Raw genomic sequence first — 26531 nt, forward strand, 5'->3', positions numbered from 1 at the left:
GCCCTGGGGGGCCGGTCAAGGCCGTGTGGGAGGCTGGCAGGGGTAGCTGGGCTCTGCTCGTGCTGGCAAGTAGGCCTCAGTAGTGGCTGCCATGCCTGAGACGAGGGCTCTGAGGCTGTGCGGCTCGGGTCATCGCCGGGTGGCCCAGGGGCGCCGTGTGAGCTGTGGGTCCCTTGTCTTTCTGCAGGTCAAGCCGTCCCTCTTGTAGAACCTAATAAATCTTAATTTCTTAAAGAACGAGTGTCACTCAGCACAGGACTAGTTTTCTAGCTGTATTTTTAAAAACACTTGCGCTGAAGACACTGTTCTCAGGAAGCCGACGAATTGCTCGTCCATGTAGAGGAGTGCCGGCCTCAACTGCCTTCTCGTTGCAGCCCACAGGGAGACGCACTCGCAGCAAGTGAAGGAGCACAGGAGCGCGGTCCTGGACTTCGTCGAGGACTACCTAAAAAGTACGTCGCTTTACTGTGAAGGCCAAGGGGTGACGCAGCTCAGCTTTGCTGGCTGAAGTCTGTCGCTCTGTTTGCTGGTCCCTTGGCCTGAAGCAGTTTTCAAGGGTCCTGTTTGGTGTGTCCCCGCACAGGAGTCTGTAAACTCTACTCAGAGCAAAGGGCCGTCCGTGTCAAGCGCGTGGTGGACAAGAAGAGACTGTGAGTACCGTGTCCGTGACCGCGTGCTCTCAGGGGGCCGCTCGAGTGTGGGGGCTCCGCCCTGGGGGGTGGGGAGGGCAGCAGCGTTGTTGCGCGGGATGTTAGCACATCCTCCTGCTGATTCTGAAAGAATTTCCTCGGGTGTCCTGGGGAAATCCTGGTGACTCGATAAAGGAGGTCTGAGACCAGACACAAGCGCACACGTGGGCAGACATGCAGGGTACGGAGTTCCCCAGGCTTCCTGCTGCCTCTGCGCCTGCTGGCCTTCTTCTGAGGGGGAGCCTTACTCGTGAGCCACCTGGCAAACAGGTGTTTGTCTGAAAACACTGCCTAATCCACAGCTTGGTATGTGACCTCGAGTGGCTTACTCCATCCTTAAGTTGGTACAAAAGTCAACACTTTGCTGCGGGGTATGTTCACCCCCTTCAGAAGAATCAGCCTTGGGGCACTGCCCAGAGCGCACGGTGGGTGCGGGCACCCGGTCCTCTCTGCCATCCTGCACCGTCCAGGCCTCGTGTCCTCCCTAGACTGGACACGTGACGGGACCGTGCCCCTGTACCCGGCATCCTGCGCGCTCAGAGCTCAGTGATGTTGCCGTTGACTCGGGGGGCCGGGGGGGGCCTGACCATGGGTGATGACCAGGAAGCGATGGTAGGGCCATGAATGTGATTTTTGTCTTCTTTTTTTTTTGACTTAAGCTTTACTGGGGTATAACTGACATTTAAAATCGGAAGGCAAGTCAGCAAGTGGTTTGCGCTGACTGGGGATGTGTGTGCACGTCGTGGAAGGATTTCCCTCCGTCCCGCTAACACATCCCTCCTCTCACTTACTTATCTTTACTTTTCTTAGCGAATTTCAGTTATACCTCCCAGTGTTATCAACTGCATTCGCCCTGTTTCACCTCAGTCCCTCCCGTCTGACACTCAGCCGAAAGGGCGTGTCTTTTACCAGACTCTCCCCGAGATTTTCTCACTCACTGTCTAGAATGGGGGTCTTCTTCACCGAGAAGAGGGAGCAGCCCCTGGGTGTGTGGGCCAGATCTGGCCCTTCGCCTGTCTTGTGCTGCCCACTGGCTCGGCATGGTTTGTATATTTTTGGAGATTCATAAAACAATAACTAAATAAATAAATAAAGGAAAAAGGAAGAAACAACCAAGAGCACGTATGGCCTAGAGTCTAAAATGCTTACGCCTGGCCCTTACGGAAGGGGCGTGTGCCCCACCTGGAGCCACCGGGCTGTGTCCCCTGGCCAGGACAGTGTCAGGCTTGTGCCACGGGTGACCCCCCCCCCAACCTACCCTGGTCCGCGCCTGCTCCAGGAGATGAGGCGCTGGCCTTGGTGACATCAGGTCACAGTAGGGCAGCGACACACAGACCCTGGTCTGGTCTGGTCATCACCGCGCCCGTGGGAGAGTGGGAGAGGGTATGCCCCGTGGGGCTGCCCTGTTCCGCGGGGCAGGCGCCAGTGCCTGCCATGTCTGAGAGCCGCTTTGAAGTTACAGTGCCGGGGTCACACTGCTGCCTCCTACCCAGGGCCTTTGAGGGGCCTAGAAATGTAAGCGCTGCCGTCTGGAGTGCCCATCACTTTCTGTCATGTTTGTGTAGGGCTTTAAGGTTTGCAAGAAATTTCTTCCACTTACTTTCTTGTTTTAAAACTGAGAAGTCTTTTTCGCCCCCTCACTCCTATCTCCTCCTGTTCTTTTTAAATGTGGAGTAATAGCATCCCAAGGTTTCTCAAGCAAGGCACTGGAGACAGATGTTGGCCAGGTGGAAATCGCGTGGTGGCAGCTAGGCAGCGCTCAGCCTTCAGTGGAGAAGTCACTCCAAATAAGTCATGGGCATCACGGATCTTCCTGATGAATTTTTAAAAATGACTTTTTTCCAAATTGCCTACAACTTCTTAATTTGCAATTTCCCTGAGGATTTCAATAGACAGTCTTTGCATAATTCGAGCTGTTTTTATCACTTAAAAAAAGAAATAAGCTCTCAACTTTACCAAAGTCTGCTGCATTGCGGTCTTTTATTCATTTTAAATGGAAAACTAGCACATTAGCATCCTCTGGCCACGAAGGATGGCAGACAGGAAGCAGCCCTTCCCCTTCCTGCACAATTCAGTTCTGCCCCCATGGAGGGAGACACCCCAGAAGGTGGGTGTGAGCTGTGATGGGGGGCGGGGTGAGGGGCACTCTTCCTTGGGGAGCCAGGACGGGCGGGTGGGGGGGGGTGGTGCGTACAGATGGGCGGCCCTCGCAGGGTGCTGCGCAAGCTCGCGGAAGCCAGGTCCCTCCCCCGAGGCAGGAAGGGATGCGCCAGAGCACCCGCGGTGTTGAGTGGAAAGTCTGTGTGAGCTCGTGGCTTGCGGTTGACATGGATAGAAAATGAGCATGGCTGCCGGTGTGGAGCCTGTGTCTGTGTGAAAATGCACGCACGTGGCCCAGCCGCGTCTGCCCAGAGGCCCAGGACACAGGAGCCCAGCACGGAGGGCAGACACAGCACTCGTCTGGGCTCTGGGGCCCCAGCTCAGCTTCCAGGAGCCAGGGCTGCTGGAGAAAATGGCTGCTCTGGTTCTGGGCAGGGAAAGTATAAGTGAGCCTGGAGCCTTCACCCCAGAAGGCAGGGAGGGCGTGGACACCGCTGGGGAAAGGACTCGGAGGCCGGTTTGGATGGAAAGTTTGAAGTTGGTAGTCAGGCAGCATCCAGGCACCCCTCCCCGGGGCTGATTACCAAGGGGAAGCCCGGGACCTCCGCCCACAGGCGGCCCGCTGGGAGGGTGCCTTGCCTGAGGAGAATGAGAACAGAGAGGCAGAACCAGAATCCAGCCTCTAGGGAAGGTCAGAAAACTCGCCTTGAAGACGCAAGCAGAGACCCCGCAGCTGCTCCAGACTGCCGCACAGGAGGTGGCGCTGAGCCGCAGGCACGGCGGGTCCTGGCGGTCGCAGCACATTATCCTGATCGCTGGTCAAAATGGAGGGGACATAGGAGTTCCCGATCTTAATGGTTCTGTCAGAGAACGGTCACGGGTGAAGGCGCATCAGGATGGCAACTTACTCTCCATGGTTCAGGAAATGGGGTTCTTTGGTCTCTGCTGGGCGGGTTGGTGTGTCCTCAGTGCCGCGCATGCTGCTGCGCTTGCCCCTGGACGGGCCCCTCACGAGGGGTGCTGAGGCGCCTGGCGCGGGGCAGCAGCGCGGGGCTCTGCCCGGCCCCCTTCCGTGGATCCTGAGATTGCTCATTATTTCTTTTTAGGTCCAAGCTGGAACCAGAGCCAAATACCAGGACAAGGGAATCCAGCTCTTCTGAGAGAGCTTCCCAGAGCTCTTTAAAAGACTCTGAAGAAAAATCCATCATTGAGGACTATCCAGGTAGGAGTCACCTCTTCCTCTGACCAGCCGGCAGAATGCACGGCGGAGGACGAAGGAGCCAGCCGGCACCCCGCTGCTCCCCTCCCTCCTGGACTGCCCGCACCGCCTCGCCCCAGTGTTGCAGGCTGACCCTGCCGGGCTCCTGTCTTACAGAGGCTGCTTTTGTGCTTTCTCGTTTCGTTTCGTCAGCAGCAGGCAGCTCCCCTGACCCCAGACGCCTGTCCCGGTGGGGTTCTGGGGCCTTTTCTTCTGGATCTCACTCGGCCCGGCCAAGCTCCACTTCAGCACTGTTTGCTGACCGTGGCTCACGGGCCTGCGGGTGGGTGGTCATCTGTGGACACTTCTTTCCCTTCTCTCCAGCGAGCCCAGTTCCTGCCCTGTCAGTGGGTGGGGGGTGAGATTCCGGCCTGAGAGGGGCCCGGTGCCCGAGACTGCAGGTGGCAGGACAGCTCCCCAGGGTCGGGGCGACGTTAGGATCGGCGGCTGGAGCTCTGGTCACGGGGCCGAGCACAGCTTGGGGAGACAGTGGGTCGGGCAGCTCCAGGCCACCCTGGGGGCAGCAGTCCTTCTCGTGAACAGGCCCCTTCCAGCTCTGCGCGCGCTCACGCCGGGTTCCGCTGTGAGCATGGTTTCCGTGCTGTCGTGTTCTTATCCTCAGAAGGCAAAGGGGAGACGCCTGCCGTGGACGCCACGGTGAGGCCAGGAGGCGACAGGGCAGGGAGCGGGGCGGAAGGCCAGGTGCTCCTCCTGAGGACTGTCGCCTAAGGAAGTGCCGCCTGTCTCAGGATGCTTTCTGCTCGCCCTTTTAGACGCGTCTTTTGTATGAAAGCTGAATACAGGTTCGGGCGCTCGCGCGTGTGCATGCTGTGAGGGGTGTACAAGTGCATCTCACGATTATGATGACTGTTTGGCAGAAACAGCCGTTTTTAAGAGCTTGCGTATGTGTGGGTAACACGGGTGTTCGGTGAGGAGGCGCCGGCTGTGGCTGCCACGTGTCCTCCCCGCGCAGTCTCAGGACTTCCCCCACCCCGTGGCCCAGGGCCGGCTCTGGGAAATTTACTGAAATTGAGGGAAAAGAGAAAAGGGGCCATGTTTGCCTTACAGTGCTGGCCACCACTGCCAGCGCAAGGCCTCGTCGAGACAGCAGACACGAAGGCACTGTGAGGGCTGTTGCGGTGCCCACCCAGCGTGGCCGGCCTGCACACCCTGTGGCCTGCACACCCTGTGCCCTGTTCCTGCCACATGGCCCTCAAGAGCCCATGCAGGCACTGCGCTTCCTCGAGGCCACCACATTGCTGTGGTCACAGCCGGAAGGTTCTCTGGAGATCATGTTTGCACACTCTGCTGGTGGCTGCTGCCCAGGGGTCTGCCCCAGAGCACGCCAGCAGGCCGGCCCGCCCGCCCGCCGTCACTGCGAACATCCAGACAAACCCGGCTGTGTCTGGTGCCGTGAGCACGCGTGTCCTGACGTTGACCGGGTGGGACGCTGCTGCGGTGCGTCGCACCATAAAAGCAGGTGTTAGAGCAACGTCGCCATTGATGTCCTGTGAAGAACAAGCCGCCACGCCAGAGCTGTGTGGCACTTCTGGGTTGAGAGGGGCAGGAGTGCCCATCTCTGGGGGCGCTTATGTGAACAAAAGCCAGGGCGCTGATGCAAGCACTCGCAGCGGCTGGCTCTGAGGGAGGACTCGGATCAAGGAATTGAGTGTCGCTTCCTGTATTTTAGATACAATTTTATATAAATACAGATAACTTGCTTGCAACAGAAGCGCCCATGTGTTTCCAGTCCTTAGAAGCAGGAGAAGGGTGTGTTCCGTGTTCTGATGCCAAACCCACATGGAGACGGGTCCCAAGGGAAGCCTCTCTGGGTGACTGTCACTGAAGGGCCCCCTGCCCTGTACATGGGCACACGCACACAGGTGCGCGTGTCTGCATCTACACACTCACATGGGCAAGTGCACAAACACATGCACATTGCACAGCAACACACACATGCAGACATGGGCACACACACAGTCGCGCAGAGGCAGCATGCACATGTACACAGACATAGGCACGCACACGTGCACACGCGCAGGCACACACATGCACCACCATATAGGCACACACAGGTGCTCACACACAGGCTCGGGCACGTGCACGCAGGTCTGCGCTAGCCGGGGCTCCTGCTGCAGAGCCCGACCACCCACCCAGGGGGTGGAGCCCGGACATGGTGGGGTCTGTCTCAGTCGTGTTTGTAATGCGCCTGCATTGAAGAGCCTGTTCTCAAGTGAATTTTGTGCCTTCTGTTTTTGTGGGTTTTTTTTTTTTTTTAATAGAAAAGATTCCCGCTGACACGCAGCCTGAGCTGGGGACCTGGGGAGATGGCAAAGGTGATGACGAATTATCCCCAGAAGAAATACAGATGGTAATGCCGTCTCTGCTGCCCTTTATCTCTGGCTAATTTTAGAATATGTCACGGAATAGGCCATCCGAAATGCCCTGGCTCTGATTTCCTGCTGGGTTTTAAACGATTAGAAGTAAATATTTTAGATACAACTTTCCCACTTATTTCCTAATTCTTAGTTTGCTTCTTCATATGCTTTAAATTGCATAATATAATGGAAGAAGAAATTGCCTTAGAATAACGTCACTAATATCAGCTTTCAGCAGTGGGAAGGCCTTCAGTGCTAGGTGGGTCTCCATCCCTGCTGCCGTGCTGCTCTATTCGTGCTCAAGTCTCAAGTCGCAGGGGCTGTGGGGACGTGACCCAAGCTAGGCGAGGGCTGGAGCAGGGGCAGGAGAGCGCCCGGCTCTGTCCCGCCTGTCCAAGAGGCGCCCCAGGCCGTCTGCTCCCTCTGGGGTCCGGGGCGGAGGATGACAGAGGCACATACCTGCCCAAGGTCATAGCACACAGCTTGGAAGGCGCCGGCCTCGAGCCCGCAGGGGGCTAATGATCACCCCACTGGTTCACCAGGAGAAAGTGACCGGCCCCCAGGAGGGCGCAGGAGCGGGCTCACCAGAGCACCTGGCACAGCCACCACCTCCCCTGCTCCTCCCACCCTCGGGGCTGAGTGGGAGGGGGCAGGCGCCCCCCGCCCCCAACAGGAGCAGGTGACGGGCCACGCCTGCCCTCTCGGGGGGCGCAGCCTTGCACTTGGTCAGAACCAGTGGTTCCACTGAGCCGGTTTGATTGTGGCCCCCACCTCTGGACAGAGGCTGCTCCCCATGAATGTGAGGCTGGGGTCTCTCCTTCCAGAGGTGGAGGGAGGAGCCCCTGGGTTGAAGGAAATGACCCCGGCCCTTCTCTGGGGCCTCCGGGGATGAGGCTGTGACACCCGCCTGCTCCTGGAAACATTCCAGCAACAGATCACCTCCAACCTCTAGGTAATTTTGCTTAGGGCCAGAAATAAAATTTAAAAGGGCCGTATTTGGTCACTAGAAAATTAAAAAAAAAACACCCCCTGCCCCCCCCCCACAAAAAAAAAGGTAAAATTGAGCGAGTTAGTCTAACCACATTATCAGGTAGGTGCTGAAGTCATGTTTCCCGTAGATCCTGCACTCAAGTAACGGCGCTGCCAGCTGCCTGTAACGCGCCCGCGAAAGGGAGAGTGTCATTCTCGCACACGGCCCTTCTCGCGGCTGCTCAGAGGGCCGCGGCAGGGTGGGGCTGGCCCGCGGCCCCAGGAGGGCAGGCGCCCGCGGAGCCGGCCCTACACTTCCGCCCGGCAGGCCCGGGGGACGGAGGCCCTCGGTGTTCTGACCACAGCCTGCGGCCCCTCGGAGGGCTGCCCTGCCCCAGGAAGACAGGCGCCTGCACAAGCAGCAGATGGTGATGACGGGGACTTGCAGGCCTTTTTTTTTTTAAGATTTATTTACACATACAAGAGCTGGGTGCCTTTTAGCGAGTGGGCACATTGGAGAGTGACTCAATCCGTTCTGATGTGTCTGAGCTTCAAGGGACTCAGGGCTCCCCAGCCTGGAGATCAGACTTCATGGGAGGGCCTGAGCGCAGGAGGTGCCCCCAGTGGTCAGCGTGGCAAAGCTGGGGTCTGGCCAGAGCAGGGCTCGCGACCTGAGCAGGGCCGGGAGAGCTGGGCAGACTAGGCCCCGAGGCGTGAATGGGGAGGTGTGCAGGGGCGGGGGAGGGGGAGAGGGCAGGGCAGGGTCACCACTGCATGGTCTCGAGGAGCAGACGTGAGGCTACAGGCGGCCCACTGCTTTTGGGGTGCTGCTTCTCCTGGCCATTGGGGCTCCATGCTGGCGAGGAGGCTCGGGCGTCCGCACAGACGCCTTGTTGGACTCTGGGCCTCGGGCTCAGCATCACTTCTGTGTGGTTTCCTCCCAGTTTGAACAGGAAAACCAGCGCCTGATTGGCGAGATGAACAGCCTGTGTGACGAGGTGAGGTAGGTGCAGCTGCTCCGTGAGCTCAGGGCCGGCCCCCGCTTCCCCAGATGGGATCCTGGAGTCATTCACACGGGGCTGAGGGGGGTACCCGCCTGCTGCTGAGGCTTCCAGACACTGAGCCACCCCAGTGAGCCCCTGCGCCTCAGATCACTGACATTTGGGGGGGCTGCTCACATTTAATCTCAGGTGAAATGGGGGCCTCCTGGTGCCAACAGGGCCATGCCCTGGGCCTGTTCCCGCAGCTTCTGAAAGCGGGGCTGGTGCTGGCCCCTCAGAGCCCCGTGGCCCCTGGGCAGGGACTGAGGGCAGCTACGCCCTGCTCCCCTCCCTCTCAGGACCACAGGGCGCCCCTCCCTGCCGGCCTGCATTTCGACTGTCATTAGAAATGTGCAAATCACTGAGAGTTAATACGTGACTGTTCTTTAATGAAGGCAAATTGAAGGGAAAGTGGTTGAAATTTCCAGACTCCAGGAGATATTCACGGAGAAGGTTTTACAACAGGTAAGAGAAGCGTTGTTTTAAGTTGTAGCTTAAAGGACTGTCCTAGAACTGGGACATTTCTTCTGGGGGGACTGGCCCGCAGGGTGCCCCCAGTGTGTGCTGAGCCCCCGGTGGCGCGCCTCCCTGTGGCCGTCTTTGCTCGGCTGTGGGCAGGGCTGCCTCTACCCTGCAGGGCCCTTCTCCCTCCCTCCCGAGGAGGATGGCCTCAGCAGGGAGGCTTTTCAGCGGCCTGTTCACGTGTACACTCTTGTCTGTTCGCGGATGAGAGCCCGAGGGAGCCTGCGTGCGGAGGGGCTGCTCTGTAGCCGGCGGCGGCTTTTGTCCCTCACCTTGGGGCAGGTGACCGGGCTCTGGGCTCCCCCCGGAGGCTGTCTAACCCCAGCCCGGCCGTCAGCTCAGAATTCTCTGAGCCCTAAGTCCCCTTTTGTGAGGGTTCAGGGCACATGGGTGTAAAGCCCCCCTTGTGGCGGCTCTGGCCTGTCAGGATGTGGGCGGGGTGGGGAGCTGGCTCACCTGCGCTCACCTGCGCGCTCCTCCACAGGAGGCCGAGATTGACAACATCCACCAGCTTGTGGTTGGGGCAACTGAGAACATCAAGGAGGGCAACGAGGACATCAGAGAGGTGCGTGTTCTGGGCCAGCACGGCGTCCTGGCTACAGCATCCGTGTGGGCGAGAGCCCTGAGGGCAGTGCCCAGGGCCGCAAGCTGGTCTCGCTTCAGCCCTGGTGCCAAGGCAGTGGCTCGCTGACCAGCGTCTGGGCGGCGTGGGCTTGGGTTGGCAGGATGGGACCTGCTCTCTAAATTGGGTGGGCCCCCACCACAGGCCAGAGTGGGGGGTGGGGGGACGGAGGAGCAGGGAGCGTGGGCCCTCCCTGGGCCGCGACTGCCAAGCGCCGTGGGGCAGCTACAGCCCAGCAGATGGGCCGGGGCTCAGGCGTGAGCCATTCGGGGGGGGGGGGGGGGTTGTCCTCAGGAGAAGGTGTGAGCTGCATGGATTTTAAACACATTTTGGATTAACAATAATTGAGTGGCCATTCGAGGTCAGCAGGGCGGCGAGCCCTCGGCCATCCCAGTGACCAGCCCTGTGCCCTGCCCCCAGGCCATCAAGAACAATGCCGGCTTCCGCGTGTGGGTGCTCTTCTTCCTGGTGATGTGCTCCTTCTCCTTGCTCTTCCTCGACTGGTACGACAGCTAGCCGGCCGCCGCGGAGCGTGGCACGAGGGCTGACAGACACGCTCCCGACAGACACCAGGCCTGAGGCGCGCAGTCCCCAGGCGGGCCGGGGATGGGGGCGGCCCCTCGTTCCTTGCGGCTTCCTCTCTGCCCGAGCCAGATGCCGCCCAGTGCGCCCCGTCAGTGCAGTCAGTGCCGCTGTGGGTGGCGGGGAGCTCGGGCCTGGCTGCTGCCCCAACACCCTCCTGCCCCTGGCCCGTGCACCAACCCTGGAAGCAGACCTGGACGCCCCCTGGGATGGAAGCGCAGGACCCACCCCGCCCTGCCGGCCACAGGCTGCAGACAGCCCCAGGAAGCCACAGGGTCCCGGGGTGTGTTCGCAGAGGGAACATGTCGGGTTCCGTGTGGACAGTCAATAAAGCGCAGCCGGCAGCCACCCGCTCCCTCATGGTGCCCGCCGGGCGTGTGCACGGTCAGGAAACAGCCATGGGGCTGCCCCCAACCACCGCGCTCGTTTGCAAAATCAGGCACTAGTAGAGCGACACCGACACGCTGGCCGGGAACACCGGCTGGAAACGCGGGCAGAATCGTGACTCTTCCCCGGGTCATCGTCGTCCACTCTTGGTTTACCTGACAGTTCTGCCCGGTTTGCTAGTTGTGCTGCCAGCCTTGCTGCCTCACGTCTAAGGGGCAGTGGCGTCTGTGCGCAGGGTGCCGTCCCCTGGCTTCCGAGCATCACAGCTCCCCTTTTCCACCGAGCTAAGCAGGGCCGTGGGTGCAAACTCATGCCCAGGAGCAGTGCACAGAGGGCCAGTGGGTCTTCCTCCCTCACACCTCAGCAGACCCCACCCCCGCCCCGTCCAGAGCCCTGCCCATGGGCAGGCACCGGCCTCTGCTCCACCCAGCGGGGACAGGGATGCCATGGTGACGGCGCCGACAGCCCCCAGTGACCCTCACTGCGGGACGGTCCGCACCGGGTGACGCGCACCTCCACCTGGGGTTCTCCTTCCTTGGCCACACCCCTCCCCACTGGCGCCCTGGACGGAGGGCCGCGAGAGAGGAGCAGCCGGGGCTCGCGCGCTGTGGCTGTGGGCGAGGGCCGCAGCCGACACGGTGGTTTAAAAAAATCCATTTCACAAAGGCAGGATTTATCTGAAGTCCAAACCCTGTGCATGTCCAGTGTAAATTTATTTTTTGACAGCATCCAGTAACCCCAGCAGAGCAGCTAAATTAAGATCCCTCGACATGGAAAGTGGTGCCAGAGCTCGTTAAGCAATGCTGACGTGCACCGGCCTTGTGCCCGGCCTTGTGCCCGCGGCTGGTCTGCAGCGAGTGGTAGTTGCAAAGCAGCATTAGCAAACAGAAGCAGTTGCACCATGAATGAGTAACCTCTAAATTATCGGTAATTCTATTTAATGAAATGTCCCTCAAAGTCCCTTTGTTACCTTCACGTGACACATTCTAAGGCGCTCGCCCGTCGCGCTATGCTGATTTCTCAGCGGCTTCGGTCTCCTGCTCCGACAGCTTCTCCTCTGACAGGACCGACATCCACGGCGACACGGAGCGGGTGATGCTCTGCTTGGCCAGGTTGTAGTGGTTTATGACCGTGTAGAACTTCTCCCGCGCGCTGGAGTCTTGCTCCGCGTAGTAGCTCTCCAGGCCCTCCGGGATGCACTGGGTGTTCTGCAAGACAGGAGGCCGCTGCTGCGCTGCGCGGGGGCACCCGGCGGCCGGGGGGCGAGGGTGGCCAGCAAAGGCGGGCCTGGCTCCGCCCTCAGCACGCAGGCCCCGACAGCGCCCCAGCAGGTTCCAGGCTCGCCCCACTATTCAAGACGGGAGCATCCTCTGACGCCTTTGTCAGCCGAAACGGCATCAGCCGAGCCGCAGCTGCCGCGCACGGGGAAAAGTCTTTGCGCGTTCCCAGGTCACGTCCCAACATGCCCTGCCCGCGGCTCCGAGTCTCGCGCACGGCCAGAGCAGGGAGGCCGCTGAGCCCTGGCCAGTGCCCGGAGGCCCCCGCCAGGCCGCTGCCGCTTTCCGAGTCTGAGGCGAGAGCCTCCGATGTGGGAGGGAACAGCCTACCCAGGTCGCCTGCGAAGGCCCGGGGGGGGCTTTGAGAGGGGCCACCCCGCAGGCACTCTCCCAGGGGCCCTGCAGTCAGGCAGGGGGGAGAGAAAGGCCCCCGTGAGCTAGTTCTCGGGGGTCTGGGGGGAGAGGGGAGGAGAGGAGGGGAGACGATGCCGGAGGGGGCAGGCCACACGCCACACACCACCTCCGCGGTCCTGCCGGACTGTGCCCTTGTGGCCAGACCCCAGCTGGGAGTCACTGCTCTCAAGGCCCTGGCCCTGAGGCCCTGCAGGCGGCGGGGGAGGGGCCACCCACAGTGCTCATCAGGGTGACCTGCCCCCACCCCCGGAGCCGTCCCCAGCGGTGGTGGTGGGGACACTGGGCCCGGATTCCCCAGCTGGCCCTGTAGTTGGGTGAGGCTGCTGGGAACAAGCAGATGTGACAGGGCAGGTTCTGGGACAGCCCCTGGAGGACAGCTGCCTCCGTGGCCTCTTGTTGGGGGGGTGAGGGCGGAACCAAGGCCCAGGCCCGCGTGGGCTTGCAGGACAAACAGCCTCCAACTCCTGGTGCCCACCCTGCCCACCCGGTCACTAACCCACCCGAGGGCACCAGGGCCCTGCTCTGCTATGGCAAGAGGCCCCTCTGCGACTGGGACGGGCCCTGGAAGGGTTTCACCCCCAATTCTCAGCCAGCCCCCAGGTGGTTCTGAGGCCGCACTGCCGGCCTGGGTGGCCCTGGGGCCCGCCCAACACAGCTGTGGAGGAGCCAGGGTGGGCGCTGGGCTACACCCGGGAGCCTCTGGGCGCTCCAGGCTCACAGCCAGAGGCCAGTAGCCCTGCCCCCCAGTGGGGAGCTGGCCTGCGAGGCTCGCCGTGGCCTCGGGCCCCTCCACTCCTTCCCCGGCAGCCAAGGGGGTGCCCTGCGGCTGCTCACACCCCACACTGGTGCTTCCTCCTCCTGACCTTGTCTTTGTACCTGGCCAGTGGCCAAGTGCCTTCCACACCTGCCATGGTGACAGGGCCCAGAAGGCCCGCTGCCCAGCTCCCCTGTCCCCGGGGAAGGCCCTTCAGTCCCCGCTGGGCAGGCGCTCCGCACACGCCCTCTGAGGCCCTTCCGGGGCACCTCACTGTATCCCCCCATCCTGTGACCCTCTCCTGGGCTGTGGAGCCGGCCCTGGAGCGCTGGGCAGCTCAGTGTCATGTGGGGTCACACTCTAGGCCCAGCCTGGCTGGGGCCCGTGCTGTCCCTGGAAGCCGCCGAAAGGTGACCTCAACTCGAGCCAGGCCTGAACCACCATCCTGCCCCCCAGGCCAAGGCCAGGACAGAGGCCCCGCCAAAGCCACCCGGAAAAAAATGCCAGGGAGGCTCCATGAGGGTGGGCAGAGCCTTCTGGGCGGGGTGGAGGCCCGGGGCTGGGGGGGCTGCTTTACCTTGAGGACGAAGCCGTCGGGGCAGGCACGGTCATACTTGTACACCTTGTAGACGACCAGGAAGACCACGCAGGTGAGGAAGGCCAGGGCGAAGAGGACCAGCACGGAGACCTGCGGGCGGGGCGAGTGTCAGGGGCGCACAAGACGGCGCCTGCGGTGCTGCAGGCTCCAGAAGGGGGCCCCGGGGTCCTGGGCACGAGGGGACAACGCTGGGCCCCGATTCATTTTTTCACATCCGCCCAGAGACGGTTCTTGAATGAGCGGTTTGGGGGGCCCCAGGCCCCGGTGGAGAGCCGGGAGAGGAGCTGAGCGCACACTCGCTGGCCACGGCCATGGAGCAGCTGCCCCCGCGGCCAGCGCCAGCCCTGGGCCCCGAGCAGGAAGGACCCACCCTCCGGGGCTCCCTCCAATCTGCGGCCACAGTGGGGCGGCCCAAGGTGGTGACTGCTCGGAACTCAGGCTGTGGTCTCCGGGGGGCAGGGTGGGGGCCAAGATCCCCCTCCCGCCAGCGGGCGCGCACCGAGGCCCCCTGTCCAGCCGCCCTCTCCCCAGGGGAGGGCCCGTCAGACCCCCGGTGGACCGGGGCGCTGCACGTGCCCTGTGAGGCCCTTCCTCGGCGCCATCACCACCCTGGCCCTCTCCTGGGCTGCAGGGCTGGCACCCTGAGGACCAGACACTGTGGGGAGGAGGCAGGGAGCACCTCAGGGCTCTGGTCGGAAAGCCCGTCGGAGCAGGTGCCAGGATGGGCGAGGTCAGTGCAGGCCCCACAGCCGGGCTCTGGGGAATCCCAGCGCCCTCGCCACTACCCCCCAAATCTGCCTTGCCCGGGATCCAGCTGCCTGCTGGCAGCCCTGGGGGGCACGGGGCCTCCTCACCTGGGGTGGCCCGTTGGGCCCAGTGACCTTGACTGTAACCGGCCGCCTCCGCAGCCCCGCCTGTTTCATCTTGGGTGCTTGGGTCTATCACTCTGTTAGATGACGCCTCACAAAATGCGCAAAAACCAAGTTCAGCGACAGTAAAGGGCCCCCCCGCCAGGCTCAAGTGGGGTGTGTCCTCGTGCTGCCCCCCAGGAGCGCAGGAGGGAAGCCACGTGGCCATGTCAACAGGCGCAGAAAACCTCAACAAGCCCAACATCCATGTACGACCCAAAAAAACACAAACTGGGCATAAAGGTTACAGCTGACGCAGGAAAGGGGGGGCGCGGCCCCGGGTCACACCCACTTCGGGGAGCTCGCACCCCGCCCCAGGCCGCACGGCGGGGATCGCGCCAGCGTTGCGCGGAGAAGACATCGCAGCTAGCAGGCGGCGCAGGCCCCCCCTTTTGAAGCCACGTTACCCGTAGAAGAGCATGAAGACCCCCGCCCCCCAGCAGAATCAACTCGGCGACGGCGGCGGCGACAAGGTCAACACACCACAATCTGGTTTGTTTCTAGACACAAACTCCCGGGGAAGTTAGGAAAGTCCATTTACAGCTTCTCCACAAGGATCAAGTGCAAAACGTAACGAGGAGGCGCGAGACCCGCGCGCCGGAGCCGGAGCGGCCGGCGAGGCCCAGGCAGTGCCCGGCCGGCCGGCTCGGTGGCGGGGGGAGTGCGCGGCGGGGGGGGGGGGGGTGTCTGGCCCCGGCCCCCGCCTCCCACGTCACGCAAACCTGAACTCGAAACGCATCGGAGACGCCGAGGGAAGGCCCGCGCCCGCCGCGGTCTGGGAGGAGCCCGAGGAGGGCAGGGGCGCCACGCGGCTCCCGGGCTGCCAGCGGCCGAGGACGCGGCCAAGTCCACGCGGGTCCGCGCGTGGGGCGGGGCCCCCACCCCCCCCCTCCCCGGCGGGAGCGCAGACCAGGCGCGGCCCGGCCAGGGCGGCCTTCCAGGACCCGGGCCTCGCGCTGCTTCCGAGGCGGCGGCGGTCGGAGCGGACGGGCGTCCGGGCAGGCGAGGGCAGGACCGGGAGGGCACGCGGCCCGCAGGGGCCTCCAGAAGCCCAGGTCTTCCCGGCCAGCCGGCGCCCCGCTTCTGGGCATCACCCGGCAAATGGAGACACGGCACGCGGGAGCCCGCCCGCCGCGGGCACGGTGTCCAGCACAGCAGCCGCCGCGGGAGGGGGGGCGGCCGGGGCTCACGACCCGCACCCCAAGTGCGCGCACACGCACGCGGAGCGGGACCTGAAAGGCAGGTGTTTCCCGTGTCCAGCGCCGCGGGTGCCCTCGAGGGCGCCGTGCCCGGCGAGGCCAGAGCAGGCAAAGGCCGCGCGGTCCCCCTTGTCTCCCCGCGGCAGGCCACGGCCGGGCGCCCGCCAGAGGCGAGGGCGCGGGGGTCACGGGGGCAAAGGACCGGCGTCTGGGCTCGGGCGGCCTGAGGCGGGCACCGGGGCGCGGACCTGAACTGTCTCGTCCTGAGCGAAAGGAGCCGAGGGCCGTGGGCCGCAGGTCGGCTGGCGCGAGACGACCACGTCCCGGGGGCCCCTCGCCGTCCGCGGGAAGCCAGCGGCTCGCGCCTGCAGCCCTGAGCCCCCGCGGGGCCCTGGAGCCTGAGCCGCGTCCGTGCAGGGGCGCCACCCCCTCGGGCATCCCCCCGGGGCCCGGGCCCTCCGGCGGCGTGAGCCGCGCCAGCTCGCCCAGCGGCGCCACCTCCCAGGGCCAACGAGCGCCCCGGGTGAGCTTCTCGAGCCTCCCGCCACGGCGAGACAACTGAGAAGGCTCCAGAACAAAGTATGAAATCACTTAGCCAGACACCACGTCCCCCAGGCCCCTGGGGTCTCTCAGGCTCGCTGCACACGGACACCCCCACCTGCAAGCCGCTCCAGCCCCCCGCGGCACCCCCACTTGCCTTCTTTCCCAGGGGCGCCGCTGACAGCCCCACGGGTGCCGAGAGCCCAGGCTCCTGCCCGGGACGGGCCTGGCCCAGCCCTGCACCCGCAGGGGGCTCCCTCACCCCACGCGGCGGACCCCTTCCCTGCCTCAGCAGGAAGACCCCCGGGGGGTCCCAACTGTACCCCTTCCTCTACACATGGCGGGGGCCGAGCCAGTGAAGGGGCATCGGGAGAGGAGCGGCCGCTTTTCCCGAGCTCTGTGCCCAGCGCGTGGCTCCCCAGGAAGGCAGCGCGCTGGGCTCCAGGGCTGCAGGCCAGGCAGCCGGGCGGTGACCCCAGGGGTGCGATTTCTAGCGTGGCCCCGGGAATCGTCTCCCCACAGACGGAGCCGCTGAGGGTGGGGCTGCCTCCCACAGCCTGGCAGGGGAGCCGGCGCTGGGGGCGGCTGGGGCGCGAGCGCGGTGAGCAGGTGGGGGAGGGAGGGGGGCCGCATCCAGCCGGCGGGAGCCCATCTGCCCGCGTCCTCCCTGAGCAGCCCTCGGTGCCTGGGGCCAGCCGGGGAGCCTGCGAGCAAGGGGAGCAGAACTCGGAGCGTGGACGGGTTGTCTGCGTTCTGGGTCCTCAAGCCAGGGGTGGCACGTGGGCAGGCGGCCCCGTCTGGCAGTGCCCACCGCCGGGCCTGTGCCCCCAGCCCGGGGCGGCAGGCCCGGGAGCCCCGCGACCGGGAGGTGGCCAGAGGTCAGGGGTAAGCTGCCCCGCGCCCGTGTGGTGCCCAAAGAGCACGGGGACGCCGAGCTCTTCCTCAAAGACGTGGGGAGACCACGCGCCGCCCCGATGCTCAGCGACGGCGCGAGAGCACCTGTGCCCCGTGCCGCGGCCTCCCCGCCTGCAGGAGCAGCCAGGGAGCCCCGACGCGCCGCCCGCACCTGCCGCGGGACACCGACGGCCACCCGGCGGGCGGAGGGACGTCCTGCTCGTGGATGGGCTGGACGAGTCGCCGCTGAGAATGGGACACCCCCAAACGGACCGCAGGCCCCGTGCGATCCCTGCTAAAACCCCAAGGGCCTCTTTGGCAGAAATGGAAACTCCGGCGGCCCCGCTGCAGCGACCCTGGACGCAGACGGAGTCGGGGGCCCCGCCTTCCAATTCCGGAGCTGGCCGCGGCCCACGGGCCCGCCACGCCCGCAGGGAACAGCGCAGGAGGGGCCGAGGCCGCGGGGTGGCGGGAGCAGCCTCCCGCCGGGGGTGCCGGGGACGCTGGACGGGCAGGCGCCGAGGGGTGACGCGGACCCTGGGCTCACGCCGCCTGCAGCGATGGCTGAGGACGGGCCCGAGAAAGGACACGAAGGCCGGAGCCGGAGAGCGCGGGGGCCAGACCCGCCCGCCTGTGCGCCCCGCGGCCCGGGCAGGCGGCAGCGCAGCCACCCGAGGACACGGGAAAGCGGCGCCTCCCCGGGACTCCAAACCGCTGTGCGCCCGGGGGGCCGGCGAGCAGGTGAGGACAGCCCGCGCCGGGGGCCGTCGGGGTGGGCCTCGCTTCCGGAATAGACGGGGATAGACGGGGAATCGATGGGGCATCGATGGGGATAGACGGGGATAGACGGGGATAGATGGGGATCGATGGGCATCGATGGGGACAGACGGGGATAGACGGGGATAGATGGGGATCGATGGGGCATCGATGGGGATCGATGGGCATCGATGGGGCATCGATGGGGAAGGCCTACAGCCCAGGAGCGAGAAGACAACCCGATGAGAAGCCGGAGGAGCCCGGGGCGCACAGCCCAGGAGACGCGCCACCGCGGCCCGCTGGCCGGGAAGGGCCTCGGCCCTGGCTTCGGGGACCGCAGGCCGCAGCCCCAGGCCGCGGAGGCCCCGGCCCACAGCAAGGAGACACGCGGGGAGGCCGCGGAGACCCCTGCTGGGGGGACCGCGCAGCGGCCGGGGGACAGGGCGGCTCGCGCCTCAACACGGGAAGCACGGAGCACGCCCCCGGACCCGCAGGTGCCCCCCAGAAGCGGGCACGGGACTGCTCGCCCTTGCCAGGAGGGGAGCGAGCCAAGGCCCGGCGGCGGACGGACGGACGGACACGCGAGGGCAGAGTATCCAGCCGGAGACGGGGGTGTGCGGCGGCGCCCGGCGGCGCCTGGTCAAGTGGGGGAGCCAGCGGCCGCCCTGGGGTGTGGCTCCCCGGGAACCACCCCGGCAGGGAACCCCAGAGGCAGAAAGCAGATTCCTGGTTGCCTGGGGGGAGGAACGGGGCCACGGGGAGCAACGGCTAGTAGGCCTGGGGTCTCCTTTTGGGGTAACGGAAAGGACGAGGCGGCGGTGCTGCTCGGGCAGCCCTGTCCGTGTGTAAGGGCCAGAGGTGGCGGGGGGCCGGGGTGACCCCGACTGTTTCCGGGGTCCCGATGAGATGGCGAGTCCCAGGCGGAGGGAAGAAGCGCTGAGGAACGCCGCCGGGAAAGAACAGCCCAGAATGACAGCAAATAGGAGTATTGGGGTGAACGTCGTAAGGCGTTTGTAAGGGGGGTACCTCGTGTCTTAGAGGCTCAGGCTGTCCCAGCTGAGGGTGTCCACCCCCAGCCCAAATCACAGCATCCACGGCCCCCCGTCTAGGGACACGACTGACCAGGCTCAGCCCACACCCCCATCCCCGAAGTGGCCGCCCCGCGGTGGGAATTAGCCGTCACCCCATTTTACAGACAGGGGAATCGGGGGGCACTGTGACGTGCTGTGCTCCCGCCTGTGCTTTGCCGGGAGCCTCCTCTCTGGCTGGGCCTCCTGGGGGTCACACTTGGGGGCAGGACCCGGGTGACTGCCCAGGGAGGGGCTCCGGTCAGCAGCCAGTGCAGAACGCGGCTCAGTGGACTTCGGGGTGTCGGGTGGAAATGGATCGGAGCCCGACTTCAGCCTCTGAGTCACTGGGTGACCTTGAGCTCGTCCCTTACCTCTCTGCCCCCGACCCCCACCCCCACTGGCAGAGGCGAGGGCAGGCGAGCCCGGGCGGGGACAGGGGGGCGAGCGTTTCTGCGAGTCCCGCGGGCGGGAACAGCGCCCGGGAAATAAGGGGAACCCGGCGTCTCCGGCGCTGCAGCCTCAACGTTCTCAGCAACCCGCACCGGGGCGCGCCGACACCCCCGTGACGCCCCCCTGCCGGCGGGGCTCTGGCTGAAGCCCACTGCCGCGGCGGCCCCCCCAGATGCGCAGCTGAAGGTCGCTGGGAGTCCAGCAGCACCCCGTGGGGACCGCCCCGCGCAACGCCAGGAGACGTGTGGGGCTCATGAATATTCCGGGGCTGCCGGAGCGCGTGAGGACGGGCGGGCTCAAGGTCACGGAGGAGACACGGTGCCGCGCACAAGCCTTTGCCACGGCCCCCCATCGGCTGCCCCGGGGCGGGGCCTCCCGCAGCCTGCGCAAGGCCGACCTTGGCGTCTCCTGAAGCCCCCAGCGCTGCACGCGGTGGAGCCCCAACCCCTCCACACGCACACACAGGCCCTGGGGACCAGCTCCGGCCAGCGGAGCCCCCGCCCCCGCCCCCGCATCACCCAGGCGCCCTTCGAGAGTGTTCAGGCGGGTGCGCGGGAGAAGCCTCTGGGGCGGACTCCGGCTCCCGAAGCCCCAGCCCTGCCCCCGGCTCGCTCTCCGCGGGCGCCAGCTCCCGCCCGCCCGCCGGGGTGATTCATCCCGCAGCCCCAGGGCGGCGGGTCGCGGTTACCTAGCAACCCGCCCGGCAACCGGGAGCCCGGAGAGGCATCCCCGGGTGACAGTCCTAAGGCCACATCTGGAAGACGGTCTGGCCCGCGGAGGCCATGGGCACCCAGGAGGGAGCGGGCAGGCAGCTCCCCGGAGCCGCAAGCTCAGAGGTGCAGCCACAGCCGGAGGGCACGGTCGGCGCCGCAGAGGACCGGGGAGCAGGCCGGTCCCCCCAGGGAAGCCGCCCGGGCCAGCAGGCCCAGGAGACAGCGGTTCTCCCCACGCCGCGGCCGTGCCCGAGCCCCTGAGCCCCGCACGCCAGCCCCCTCCCGGCCGGGTGACCGTGAGCCCAAGGACAGCCTCTCCCGGCTGCTGCCCTGCTAAAGAGCGCCCCGCACCCCACCAGCCGCCGCCTTGCCGGTGCACCAGAGATGCCCACGGTGGGACCAGGGCAGAGGCTGAGAGAACGTTCCAGAAGGGTGGGCACCTGTCACACTCCCGAAGGCTGCAGCCCTGGGAGCCCACTCTGACCTTGGGCGAGGACACGCCCCGCCCCCCAGCAAAGGACGGCAAAGCCCTGCGTCGGGGCCACTGGACAACGGTCACTGCACGCGTGGCCAGGGTGCCCCTCGGGGGTCGGAGGCAGGTGGCCAGGGGACAGGGAAGGACAGTGCTGGAGGCGGCCCTGTTGGGCCCCGCCCCAGGACCCCTGCCCACCAGACCTTTGGGGCAGAGGTGGGGCGGCCACAGCAGGAGGCCCCGGGCCCGCTCAGCTCCTGCTCTCCTGTCCCTGACCGTGACCTTGGGCGGGTCACCTGCCCCACAGGGTGAGAACGAGGGGTGAACACCTGTCAAGGGCGGGGCTTACACCCATCAGGGGCCCCGGGACAGGCCCTAGGGAGCGGGTGAGGGTCCCAGGTAGACCCTGGAGTCTCCCCAAGTCCCCAGTCATTCTCGGCTGAGGCCTCCAGGCTGCCCCTGGTCGTGGAGCCGCTACTGCGCGTGCCCTTGGTGCAGCGGGAGAAGGGCCAGCGGTGCCCAGGTGAGCCAACGCGGACACGGGCCGGCCCCTCGGCCGCGGGGAAGGCGGGCGGCCCGTCCTGGGCTGCTCGTGCCGGCAGGCGGAGCGCCGGGCGGCAGGCACCAGGAAGGCCTTCCACTCGGCACACGGTCCCACAGCGCCAGGGTGCCGGGGCCGGGCACCCCCGTGAGCTTGTGCTCCAGGAGAAGCCCGTGGCCTCAGGGGTCACAGCCAAGGGCAAGGCTGCCAGCTTCCAGCTCTCTGCCTCAGTTTCCCCTCAACTGTAAAATACCAGTGCGTATCTCCTGGGGTTTCTGGGAGGATTGAAAGCAGCTCAACAAGCCCAACCCTTGCTCTAGCTCCTGGGCATACCGGGTAACTGCTCGAAGCTGTTACTGCCTCCTTAAAGAGGGCCGTGGGAAGCCAGGGGGTCAATCCCAGGAGGCTGCATGGAGGAGGTGACACTGACTGACACTAGAGGAGATGGAAGGGGAATGGGAGCTGGAAGGCGGTGCCCGTAGGGAGATGTGGGTGCCAGGATGTAGGGGGAAGTGCGCTGGTCTCCAGGCAGAGCTGGGGGTGGGGGGAGTCCCCCTGGGACCCAAGCATCTCATGTCCCAACACCCTTCCAGAAAGCACCGGGCAGGCCTACAGCTGACGCAGGAGGCAGACGTGACGGGCTCTGGGTGAGCACCTTTGAGCACCAACTGCATACATCACCTTCTTACAGCCCAGGACGCGGAGGCTGACCCGAGGCGGGGCGGTGCCCAGAGGCCTGGGTTCTGAGCAACCGGAGCCAGGTAACCGCACCCAGCGACACCCAGCCGTGGCTGCCAGGCCCTGGCAGCCCGCGTGCGTCACCAGTGCCCAGGCCAGGGACCTGGGGACCTGCATGCCATGAGCGTGCAAGAAGGATGCCGCGGCGGGGACACAGCCGGCACTCGAGGGACTGTGCAGGCAAGTCCCGCCCCCGCACCTGCTCCAAGGAGGCCCCGGGGCCGCGGCGCTGGGCGAGGCGGAGGTCGCACGGGGAGCAGAAACCAGCCGCGCAGCTCCCGGAAGCCACCGGCCAGCCCAGCCGTGGGCATGACCACCTGACATGGAGGCCTCTGCTGCCTGACCATGTGGTGAGGGCAGCTGCTGGGCACACCCCAGGCCGGACGCGCCCGGGCCCACCTGCCTGCCGCGCGGAGCCACAGACGGGCCTCTGCGCCCCTCCCAGGCCAGGCCGGCTGTGGGGTGGGCCCCGGGGGGGCCTGAGCTCAGACACGGCCCCGGGTCCTGGCCCTGCCACGTGCAACTGTGCCTCAACTTCCCCATCTGCAAACCAGGGCTCCCTGATGGCACCGGCCCCCAGAGAGGGCACCCAGACAAGGGGTGCCCGCGGCAGCACAAGCCCCAGCCCTGCGCCATGTCTGGTCCTTCCCGGAACCGCCGGCGCGCGTGTGGCCGCTGTCAGCGGGGCGGGTTTCCGTGACTGAAACGGAGCCTGGGAAGAGGGAGGCGAGGAAGGAGGGGGTGCCTTTGCACGGCAGCTTTTGGCCCGGATGAGCGGGTCCCCCGGCTGGTCCCCCACGGGGTCCCTCAGCTGCCCCCACCCCGGAGACTCACCTTGAACCGCTCTGTGACGCCCTCGCTGATGCTGACGGTGAACTCCGCGATCTTGGGGGGCCGCGCCCTGCCCTTCTTGCGATCAGGCTCATACTCGGTCTTGGTTTTCACAACCACCTTGCCCAGGAAACAGGAGCCACAGTCAGCAGTGGGGCCGGGGCCTTCAGCACATCTGCCCAAACGGGTGCGGGGGGACCCTCGTGCCCCAAGCCAGCATCCCCCCAGGATACTGGGAGTCTCTGCGCCCGGACGTGCAGAGAAGGCACCCGTCATGACCCTGTGGCACCAGGGTGGGGGGCAGCTGCTCACGGCGGGCACAGGAGCCAAGCACTGGCCAGGCCGCCAAGAGGGGGAGGGTCTGCAGGGCGCCCCACTCCCGCCCAGGGAGGGGAGGGGGCACCGGGTTTTTGGTGGGCTCTTGGACACCCCAGGGTCAGGACGAGAACATCTGAGTCACTGGCTCCCTCTAGACGGAAGGCGCGTCTTCAGCAAGTGTCTCTGGCCCGACCCCACCCCACCCCACCCGCCTCTTCTCCCCCGGCCCCACCCCCAAAGGGTCTTCCTGCTCCTGGCACCGGGCGCTGTAAGGCAGGAGACCTGCCCCGCCTCTGCCCCAACCCCTTTCCCTGCGTCTCCCCTCTGCCATCAGCCGAACCCCAGCTTGCACCTCAGTCTCCCTCACAGCCCCCTCCTCGCCCTCACTGCCTGCCCGGAACCAGGTGCTGCAGCTGGGGGTGTTTAGGGCAGAGTCTCGGGGTGACAAGTGTCAAGCGCCAAACCCAGAGCAGGGGCCACCAACAGGGGCTGCTGGGCCGGAGAGAACCAGCCGCCCAGGGGCCCAGAGCCTGGGGAGATGCCGCCGTCCCTGGTGGTGGGCCCGGCGAGGAGCCGGCAGCTGGGGCGGGGGCTGCCAGGTGCTGCCGGTGAAGCACCCCAAGGCCAACCTCACAGCCCCACGCTCGGTAGCTTCTGCTCAGTCCCGTCCCCCCGGGGGCTGTGCCTCGCGTGCCAGCCTGGTGCCCAGCTAGAGCCGCCCACCCGCCCGCCTCGCGTCCCGCAGGCCAACCACACCCGACTAGCTCGACCCGGAGCTCACACCTGGCCCCCCGGAACCTCGGGTCCACCTGTGGGGACGAGGCCCTGCTGGTCTGGCTGCTGTGCGGGGCCGGGAACCCGGGGCCGCCGCCCGGATCCAATCCCCACGCGCTGCTGACGCCGGCCACACCAGGCCCTTGGGCGGGAAAGCCCAGCGGCCAGCTCCCGGCACCCCTCGCCCGCCCTGCCCCTCCGGGGGTGCTTCTCAGAGGAGCTCCGGTTAGGAGACTCACTCTCGCCCCAGCTGTCGGGCCGTGGGGTCCAGAGCTGGGGCTCTCCGCAGGGGCAGGGCCCAGCTGCTTTCTTGGGGGGCACGGCATGCAGCTCGGCGCCCTGGCACATCCCGTAAACACTTTGCGACTCAGCTTCCTCATCTGGGACCTGGGAAATCTTTAGCCCAACCCCAGCAGCTGGGGTCCCCACCTTCCTGCCCCCCTTTGTCTGAACACACCGCGGCCGGGACCCTCCCCACGCAGAGCTGCCGGGCTGCTGCTGGCAGCCCCCCCCCCCCCAGGCCCGAGACCTGCCCAAGCCCCCTGGAACGAGGGTGTGGCCAGCCGGGTGCCAGACGGTTCTGGAAGGAGACAGGCTGGGGGTGAAGGAGGCTCCGCCCAGGGGAGGGAATCACCTGACAGAGGTGGCATCTCGGACGCCCTGTTCCTGCCACAGGCGCGGCGTCGGGGGACGGCGGGACCGCGCCAGGCTGTGCTAGAGGGGTGTCCGCCGCCTGGCAGGGACGAGGCCCCACCCTGCCTCCCCAGCGCCTCTCGCGGCCGCCCCGGGGGCCCTGCGGCCAGGTGCGCAGGTGCCGCCAATGAGCCTCTCCCTGAGCAGACGCACCTGCCGCCCCGCCCCGCCCGCCCCCCGGGGCGCACACAGGGCTGGGGGGGGCGGAGCGGCCTCCCCTCCACCGTGGTGAAGGAACCCTCCAGAAGGAGGGAGGCGGGCAGCGCTGGCCCCCCCTGGCCTGGTCAGCGACCCCGGGACGCCCAGGTCCTGAGTGACGCGCTCTGGGGCGCAGGGGGCGCGGGGAAGGGGCCGCGGGCGGGTCCGGCCAGGGGGTCGCGGGCTTTCGCCACACGGTTCTCCCGCCCGCGGGTGCCGGGGGAGGGGTGCCGGGGTGCCGGGGGTGCCTGCCAGGGCCAGCTCGGAACGCGCTCCGGAGCGGCGGGAGCCCGGGGCACAGGAGGCTCCGCCCTCGGCCGGCGCGCAGGGCCGCGGGCACCTGGGGAGGACGCGGCGGTCCCCCGGCACCCCGACCCGGCACCCCGACCCGGGCCACGCGCTGCAAGCTTCACAGAGCAACAAAGCGGGGGGGGGCGCGGGGCGCGTCCTGCGGCACCCCCGGCGGGCGGGGGGCGGCGGGGCCGGCGCTCACCCCACTGGCCCCGGGAGAGGCCGCCGGGGAGGATCCGGCCGAGGCCCCACCTGGGAGGGCCCGGAGAGGGGGGGCGCCCCCAGACCCGGTGCCACGGGGCAGGGAGCGGGGCGGCTGCGGAGCCCGGGACCTGTCTCGGACATGACGCCCCAAAATGCCCGGGCTCCCCCAGCGCGCCCCATTGTCTGCGAGCAGCGGGGGCCTCCGCCGCGGCCCCGGAATCCGGCCTCCCCCAGTCCCGGCCCCCCAAGCCCGCGCGCCCCGGCCCCCCTCGACCCAACACCCCCCCGCCCCGGTCCCCCCCCGCTGGCCCCCCCCGCCCCGGCCCCCCCCGCCTGCGCGCCCCCCCGCCCCGGCCCCCGCGCGCGCCGCGCCTTTCTTTTGTTGCGGCCGCCGCCCGGGATTCGGGGTGCGCGCCCGGCCGCGGGGTGCGGGCCCTCACCTTGTCCGGGGGCGGGAACTGCAGCTGGCTGACATCGAGGGGCGTCATGAGCGGGATGGTGTCGAAGCCGTCCTCCAGCAGCGGCTGCTTCGCGCCCTTCTCCGCGAAATTGTTCCCCAACTTCACCATCGTTCCGGGGACCGAGGCTGCCGCCTGCGGGGGGCGCGCGGTCACGGGGCGCTCGCGCCGCACAAAGCGCCGGGCCGGGGCGCCCGCGGCGGGGAGGGGGCGCCGCCCGGCCCCCCGCCTGCGCGCCGCCCGCGCCCGCGGCCCCCGACCCGCCCGTCGCCCCCGCCCCCCGCGGGAAGAAGGGGCGCCGGGCGCACTCACCCCACCGGCTCCGCAGCTCTGACTCCGGCGCTGGAGCTCGCGGCGGCTCCCGTGCGCGCAGCAATGGCGGAGGCGGCGCCGGCGAGGGGCTCCTCCCGCTCCTCCCGCTCCTCCCGCCCGCTCCTCGCGCTCCTCCCCCCGCTCCGCCGCCCCCCTCCTGCCGCCCGCCCCCCTTCCCCGCCCCCCCGCCCCCCTCCCGCCGCTCCCGGGCGCGCCGTGCGCAGGGGCTGGTGCGGCCGCCTTGACGCAGCGCGGCGGGGCCGCGGGAAGGGGCGATCCCCGGGGACCCCGCGGCCGCCGGAGCCGGGCGGGAGGCGAGGAGGGAGCGCCCCGGGCAGCCGTAGGGGACCCCGGGGCCGGAGACCCGGGTGGGGGAGGCGGAAAGCGGGGCGCCGGCTGAGCGACCCCGGGCGATTCCAAGTGGAGAAGGATAATAGGGGCGCCCCGCCCAGCCGCGCGGCCCTGGGGCGCCTGCAGGATGGTGAGGAGCCCTTTGGGGAGCGGGGTTGCCGGGACCCGGGCGGCCCTTTAACGCGGGCTGCGCTGGGGAGCGGGCGAGCGGCGCCCCTGTCTGAAGGCGG

The 26531-nt window shown here is 66.8% G+C and overlaps 2 protein-coding genes across 3 annotated transcripts in view; one reads left to right on the top strand and one right to left on the bottom strand.

Annotated features, from left to right (window-relative positions):
• Positions 1 to 10945, top strand: part of STX18 (syntaxin 18) — a 72360-nt gene extending 61415 nt beyond the window's left edge. The window contains exons 4-11 of one of the 2 annotated variants that reach the window (XM_037530401.2): positions 375 to 452; positions 584 to 650; positions 3896 to 4011; positions 6330 to 6418; positions 8339 to 8397; positions 8830 to 8899; positions 9441 to 9521; positions 9999 to 10945. In XM_037530401.2, coding sequence (XP_037386298.1) covers positions 375 to 452; positions 584 to 650; positions 3896 to 4011; positions 6330 to 6418; positions 8339 to 8397; positions 8830 to 8899; positions 9441 to 9521; positions 9999 to 10094 — 656 coding nt within the window. In that variant the 3' untranslated portion in view covers positions 10095 to 10945. The remainder of the gene's footprint in view (positions 1 to 374; positions 453 to 583; positions 651 to 3895; positions 4012 to 6329; positions 6419 to 8338; positions 8398 to 8829; positions 8900 to 9440; positions 9522 to 9998) is intronic. The other variant, XM_037530402.2, reaches the window with a different exon arrangement.
• A 241-nt stretch (positions 10946 to 11186) lies between these two features.
• On the bottom strand, positions 11187 to 26018 carry NSG1 (neuronal vesicle trafficking associated 1). The gene is made up of 5 exons (XM_037530404.2): positions 25951 to 26018; positions 25621 to 25773; positions 22706 to 22822; positions 13570 to 13680; positions 11187 to 11755 (listed from the first exon to the last, which is right to left on the bottom strand). The coding sequence occupies exons 2-5, from the start codon at positions 25747 to 25749 to the stop codon at positions 11555 to 11557; spliced, it is 558 nt and encodes a 185-aa protein (XP_037386301.1). The 5' UTR covers positions 25750 to 25773; positions 25951 to 26018; the 3' UTR covers positions 11187 to 11554.
• Between the last annotated feature and the right edge of the window lie 513 nt (positions 26019 to 26531).

The sequence above is a fragment of the Talpa occidentalis genome, unplaced genomic scaffold (genome assembly GCF_014898055.3).
Source record: "Talpa occidentalis isolate TD23 unplaced genomic scaffold, MPIMG_talOcc4v2.1 talOcc4.6, whole genome shotgun sequence".
NCBI classification, from domain to species: domain Eukaryota; kingdom Metazoa; phylum Chordata; class Mammalia; order Eulipotyphla; family Talpidae; genus Talpa; species Talpa occidentalis.

Excerpts from the sequence above, each read along its gene's own strand:
- NSG1 (XM_037530404.2), bottom strand. The coding sequence starts at position 25,749 with ATGGTGAAGTTGGGGAACAATTTCGCGGAGAAGGGCGCGAAGCAGCCG. Across the intron at positions 22,823-25,620 it reads AGTTCCCGCCCCCGGACAAG|GTGGTTGTGAAAACCAAGAC; the intron begins GTGAGGGCCCGC and ends TTCCTGGGCAAG. Across the intron at positions 11,756-13,569 it reads CCGACGGCTTCGTCCTCAAG|AACACCCAGTGCATCCCGGA; the intron begins GTAAAGCAGCCC and ends CCTGTCTTGCAG.